The sequence below is a fragment of the Halichoeres trimaculatus genome, unplaced genomic scaffold (genome assembly GCF_033239565.1).
Source record: "Halichoeres trimaculatus isolate MK-OKI-2021-1 unplaced genomic scaffold, fHalTri1.1 fHalTri1_scaffold_5, whole genome shotgun sequence".
Taxonomy (NCBI): domain Eukaryota; kingdom Metazoa; phylum Chordata; class Actinopteri; order Labriformes; family Labridae; genus Halichoeres; species Halichoeres trimaculatus.
This window is the reverse complement of record NW_027437183.1, coordinates 30,750,249-30,757,173: the sequence shown is the minus strand read 5'-3', so window position 1 is coordinate 30,757,173 and position 6,925 is coordinate 30,750,249. Positions and strand designations below refer to the sequence as shown.

Sequence of the window (6,925 nt, the reverse complement as noted above, 5' to 3'; positions counted from 1 at the left end):
GGAGTGAGATCATGCCATTATTGGCTGATACAGCAACAGTTTCACCTCTGTCCCTCTGCGTGCGCGTAATGGATGAAAGGCACCGCTGCAGACAGCTCCGCTTCTCTCTCCTCCTGTCCCACCAGTGCGCTAAGCAGTGCTTATAGCAGAATAAACACATTATTTATGAACACAAAGTGGCCATTATTTTCATTATTCTCATTATTTTCACATTATTTTCCTTAGTTTAGTTTGTCTCATGCGTTCAGACCGGTTTATCCAGCTGTGACGCCGTCATCACTAAAATACGTCGCTTCATGTGACGCTCCAGAGGAGAGGACATCTCAATGCTCATAAAATGAACCTCCTCGTCTCCTCTCTCCTCTCTTCGTTTCCTCGCGTCTCTGGCATGCATCTCTGGTGGGTGGGACTAAGACGCAAGTGGAGGAGGCGAGGATGGAACTTTGGAGCTTTGAGAAGCACCCTATGTCTCTCTCTCTCGCCTTCTCTCTGATCCTCTCACTCTCTATGTGTGTGTGCACGTGCAGAGCAGACCTGCCCACAAGGCAGCCTCTCGATAAGTGATGCCCATCATAGTGTTGTTTGCAAGCGCCAGTCAAATTACGGACTTGTGTAATGGTCCTATGAAAATCAGTGAACACCGGACATTTTCGTGAATTTATTAAACCAAATTTATTAAAAAGTGGACATGCCCGGGCAAAAGAGGACGCTTGGTCACCCTATATAATGTTCACTCCAACCCGCATGCAACAGCTATTCTGAAGTGGTCTATTCAAACTTGAGAGTCCATCAATAAAATGAAGAGTGAGGTTATGTTAGCTCTGCTTGGTAGATGACTGGTAGGACATAGCTAACCAGGATTTACTGACTTTACACATTACTGACACGTCTCACAGCATTAGGTTGTCAGTAGTGCCACATATGGACACCCAGATAGCAAAAAGAGACTGGGCCGGATCTGGGCCGAATCTACTGTGAAATCCGGCCCAGATCCGGACACCAGATCCGGTCCAGTGTCTAGATGCACGATGGCCCCAAACCGGCCCACATCCCAATTACAGATCAGACCCAGATCAGTCCCAGAACTGGTCCAGTTCTGATTTAAAAGTCTCATATTTGTCCCAGATATGGTCCAGGTGCAGGATCTCCCTCAGAAAAAGCCCCATATCCAGATTTGGCCCGGATCCATAAATAACCTTCAGATCATCTCTGACCCTGCTCAATTTCACACATATTTGCTGCACACCATAATTAATCAAAGACATTTGATTGTAATAATTAAGTAAAGAAATTGGAGAGTGGCTTAATTTTTTTCAATGCTGTAAAATCCCTGCACTGAATGACTGATGACTGAATTGTAGAAGGGCATGCAGACAGATGAAGTCAGTGAAACAGCCTAATACTCAGTCAAGCAAAAATGCAGACACTGCAGACTGTATTTTTAAAGTCAGGTCATTTTTATTTTCATTTTTATTCATAAGGTCTTCATTCTATAACCAATGTAAAAGCTGTAGAAAACCGGACTTAACCTTAACTCCCCAAGCCAGCCCTCATTGTCTTGTCCTGCTGCGTGCCTGACGCCCACCCTCTCTGTCACTGGCCAAACAGCACCTACACACAAGTAAAAACAGTGGTGAAAAAGAATGGTTTCGGCACATTTATCTCATAATTTTGCTCTGGTCTAATAGAGCTATGAATTAGCCACTTACGCATCAGTAAGACTTTGGCTCCCATTTGGTGGAAGGCCCTCTTCCAATTTACCCCTTTCCAGTTGATCTTCTTTGCAACGCTGCATGAATACAGGCGTGCAAGGATGTTCCACGTCACTTTTTTGGGGTCTGGACCCTCAATAGCTGTTAAAGCAGAAACCTGGGCAAAGATGTGAAAAACAAGGGGAGATAAGACCATATGAAGTGCAGAGTAAACACCAAAACCCCAATGATACATCGACCCTTTGCAGCTAACCTCGGAATACAAGCAGCTATTGGAAATCATATTTACAAAAACACTAGTTATCAATGACTTATACAATTTAAAATGAAATGTAACAACAATTTGTCTTTTGTATTTTTAACAGATGTTGGTATGTAGTGGGGTTCTTTATCCATACCAAGTTCTGCTTCCTCCCCTGGTTTTCTGGATCCCGGATCCAATTCTCAAAGTCTTCAACTTCCTCTAGGTTGTCCAAAGGAAACTGAAACTCCTCTGGCAGTTCAGATGGCACTGGGGTGGACCCCAGCCTGCTCAAAACCATGTTGACTGTGTTTGCCAGTTGAAACTGTTGTTGCTTTAGATTTTCAAGAAGCAAAAGGATGTGTAGTTGGGCAGCTAAGAAAAAAAGAAAAGAAAGACAAATTTCTAAACAAATCAAAGATCGACATTAATCACTGGATACATTCATATTTAACTTATTTTCCAAGATACCAAAAGAAACTTCACACATACTGGAATTGCTTGCCTACCTGAGCAGGGAATTTGGGCACCACTTCTACTACCACCAACTCTGAATGCAGGTCTGAAGTAGTGCTCCGCCCTGGAAACTAAAGAGCCACCATGGCCTTGACAGTTTGCTGTAATGGGGACAAACAGAGGAAATCAATTTATACCCAATTCACTGTTAGATGGATTTTTACAGTAAAAACAAAGTGGTCAAAAATTTACATTTTGTGGAATTTCATTTGCTAACAATAATAAGCAGTTCTATAGCTTGACTGCAGTATGTTTAATTATGACTAAATGACAGCTCTCACCCTATTTTCTTATTGGTTAAGATGTATTATGTGACGTGTTTCTTAGTTAAGCTAGAGCCAAGAGCACAATAGTTTTCGACCATGTTTGTACAAAATTATTGTTCTAAGTTTATTGTACATTTTTTTATTTTCTAATTGAAAGAATATTTTTCGGTAAACATTGCAAATGAAGAACATGGACTGCAGAGTCTTTTTTTTTTTTTTGAAGCATGTGTAAGCTAAGTGCCCAGGCTCCACAGCTGTAGTGGATTTTTGCAGAAAATAGATGAAGCCAAATTAACAATCACTACCATATGCTGTAAATTGCTGTTATGGACATCCTTTATAGAGAATATACCCTGAAATGCGCTATAGAATTTCATGCAGCAAAAATGTATGTTTGGACATCTCTTACCAGCAAGCCCCTGTGGGTCCTGAACAAGGTTCTTCCAGGTAGATGGAGCTTGATGGAAACCCATTTATTTCACTTCGGGGGACAGTGACTGAGAGGGTCAACAGAAAGAGAGAAATGTGTTCTATCAATAATGGACTTACTGTCTATTGTAGGGCTGAGCGATTATGGTAAAAATAAGAATCCCGATTATTTTAAGTGATATTGAAATCACAATTAATATACACAATTATTCATTTATTCAAAAATTTCAGTAGTGATTTAAACACAACTTTAAAGAACCAGCAAGTGGCACATACAGTATTATTGATACACATAAGTCACACACACTCGCTGTGGCTGCACTTTAACTGAGGTCAGTGTGTTGTTGACATGTGAGTGATCAGTCTGCGACGGAGTGGATGATTGCGCGGCAATCAGCGTAACTGGTCAGACGTCAGATCATGAATCTATTTCACAGTTAGCCATCAAGTCCTCTGTTGTCCCCATTGTCCTAGCCCTGGGTTTAGTAAAGCCCTCGTTTTGTAACACAGAAGACACATTTATTAACGGGAAAGTGAAAGTTAAATTAACACAACCCTGTTGAGCCTCTTCGTAGTGGTTATGCGGTAATTCAGTGTGGGTTGTTTTTCTATTTTCTCCGCAAGTCGCACTGCTGCGACCTTGTCGAGTTTTAACTCGCAAATTTGGTAGCATATGCGACCTAATAGGCATCACTCTGGAGCTCTGCATAAGCGTAAGCCGAGGTTGATTAGCTATAAAATAACTGACCAGGGAGAACGTCCTAGCTAGCTAGCTTATCAACCAACAGAGCTACTACTTGCTTTGATTTATGAGTCATACTCGCACTCTTTCTTGACATAAACTTTGTTTCCATAGTTGTAAACGTAAGTAGCATTAAGGTTTATTACTTTTACAAACACTATAAAGAGAGACACTTACCGTTTCTGTCAGTCTGTGGTGTAGCGGGGGTGACAGGCAACCGACAGAAGCAGGTAATGACGTGAACTACGGTTGAGAGGGGGAGTGGTCCATTGCGTTGGGACAGAACCAGCTTCGTCAAAATGATTCTTTTACCCAAAAAGAGTAATTAACAAAACATGTATTGTCTTATTGTTGACCCAAATCACCTTTGAGTTCCTGGTATGACATTTTTATAGGCACATTTATTTAATTTTCATTTTTTAAATAATGATGCCCCTGTAATCATAATGGTACAGCCCTCATCGCTGTATTTACGGATTTAATGTGATTTGGCCCAGATCCGACCAGCGCCGCACAAGCTGATTTGATCTCTGTATTTGGCGCCTTCGGCTCAAGATCTGTATAACATATTCGGGCCGAAGCCGGTTTGTCACGCACATTGTCATTTAACCTCAGCTTTTGGCGCTTTCGGTTGAGGTCTGTATTACATGTGCGGGCCACAACCGTTTTGCACTCACAAACTGAAAGGCCGTTTTACATGTGTTATCGTCTTTCGGACCAGATCTCGTAAGTCAGTTTAGCCCGTGTGTGCATTACAGCCGGATCTGGAAGCTTTAAAACTGATCCGGCCCAAAGACTTATGCTATCTGGGCAGCTACTAAACTACTATACGAACAGTTTGCTTGTTGTCATGTTAGCCCATGGATACCTCTTAGAGGCTGCTAGTAGCGCTACTGATACATGGTACAAACTTACTTTTGCTTGTTGTCATGTGTCAAACAACAGCTCTACTGAACTGTACTGATACTTTACCTTGTTGCTTTGTATCTGGTAAAAAGTTGTGTTGTACAAAGAAAATTTGGTCCATAACAAACACACATTTTGTTCAAAGTTACATCTTTACAACAGTGTGCGTGACACTCTGGGCCAAAGGGTGGCAATGCAGTCAAATTAGCATCTCTAATCCGTGTTTTGTGATCACAATAAGTCTTGTGAGAGTTTCCCAAGATCACATACAGTCCTTTGGGGTTTTCAATGGGCCTTTTTGCACAATTATGAAATGTACAGTATTTTTCAGTTTTGAGTAACTCAACCTTTTTTAACCTCTGGCAGTGCACTGCTTGTCTTGAACTGCAATTTTAATATAGGCCTACGGGAAAAACCGGGATGTTCTGTAACTTTTGCCCTATAGTGTGTATTTCTGGTACAATGACCCTGATTTAAAGCATTTCAAATGTTATCAAAACATTTTTTTGACATGCTTTTCAAATCTGCTTCATCATGTCAGTCATTCAGTGTCCTCCGGGCTCTGCAGTCCGCAGACAAAGCGGATCTCGTCGCCTCGCCTTTCTGCAGCCAATCAGCGCCATCATTGTTGAATGACGTCAGAGAACTGCCAACTTCAGGAAGCAGTAAAAGTTAATGCGACTTTCTGTTTAACTTTGGTACTAATTCGACAATTTTAAGACTATAATCTATTTAGGGACCGAACTGTCCCCGTAATTTACACCCTAAAAGCTGTTTTTTTCGTCAACCATTGTGTTAGCTTTCCGCGGGAGGACGAAGAGGACACAAAGTTTCCACACATCACTACATCAAGATGTTATCCCCGAGTGTACTGGCTAACTACTGCTCGGAAAACCACGATGACCAAACACAAAAAGTAAGTTTTGGAGGTAAAAAGCTTGGAGTTAGTTCGGGGCAGTTTTCAGAGTGTGCTGAGTAATGTTCTGGTGAGAAAGTGATAATCGGGGTCAACAGGTTGCACGGTTCCTGGGCTGGAGCACGTATACGTTTGAGTGGAAATACTCCTATTAATCAGCTGTATTTCTAACGTCACCCAGACGAGGGATCTATGAAAGCTTTTTGATACCGTAAGTAAAAGGTTTGCCCACACAGTTTCTAACAGGCGTTATGATTGATCGAGCTCTTGTTGATCAGTTTGAATTAAGGGCCTGGCTGTCAAATGCCGTCTGTATCACGAAAACAAAACCAGCTAACTAGGGCTGAGCTACTTTAATGACTTGTTAATGCATCTCATAATGGCAGACGAGCAGCGCCTTTCAAACTGTTGTGTTGCTTTTTCTGTTACTCGGGCAAATTTAATCCTTTCACGTAGTGTTTACTCCTAATTTGTTTTCTTTTTTTTTCTAATGCTGTTTAATTTATGGCGCAGTACGCTTTCCATATTTTCATTTTAATGAAGTTGCTTGTTGTCCTGCTGTTAAGCATAACCTGCTATTTGTTCCTCTTTGATATTGTCATTTTTGTGGTGGACAGGTGCTATTACAGATACTTCCTACAAAGATTTACCATTCATTCAAAACAACTTGAACTTCTACTGCCTGTATATAATCAGTACGTAAATGCTTGTGAGAACACTGTGTGGCTCTTGAGGTTTCCTTTCATGCACACTGTAGTCTGAACACAATGTAAATTAGTGTCTTAAGAGCACCTGCCTTATGTGTACATTTTTTTAAAACGCTTTTGCTTGCTTCCTATGCTCGCAAAGTAACCCTATGCCTTACCTACCATGGGGGAGGCTGTGTTTGGGGAATCACCTACCAGTAAACAAAGCTGTGCTGTCATTACAGAGCAAGGACTCCTTGAATTTCAAATAACAGAACAGAGATTGAAGTATAAAACTCATTTTGCTGCCTTTTATATAGATTTCACCACCAGCTGTTGTATCACACAGAATGTTCCATATGCTGGTTGAAAAACCTAAAATTTTTTCATCATATAATGTTAAACTGATAAAAGTGTAGTAGTTGGGGACTAACAGGGAGCAAAGGAGGAGGGAAGTGTCATAAACTGAGCTCATGACCATGTCAGTTAATGTGAGCCAAGAGAATAAGTG

At 41.2% G+C, this 6,925-nt stretch overlaps 1 protein-coding gene across 1 annotated transcript in view; it reads left to right on the top strand.

Annotated features, from left to right (window-relative positions):
* The first annotated feature begins 5,394 nt into the window (after positions 1-5,394).
* Positions 5,395-6,925, top strand: part of hk2 (hexokinase 2) — a 48,425-nt gene continuing 46,894 nt past the window's right edge. The window contains exon 1 of the mRNA XM_074669869.1: positions 5,395-5,728. Within this exon, the coding sequence (XP_074525970.1) occupies positions 5,666-5,728 (63 nt within the window). The 5' untranslated portion in view covers positions 5,395-5,665. The remainder of the gene's footprint in view (positions 5,729-6,925) is intronic.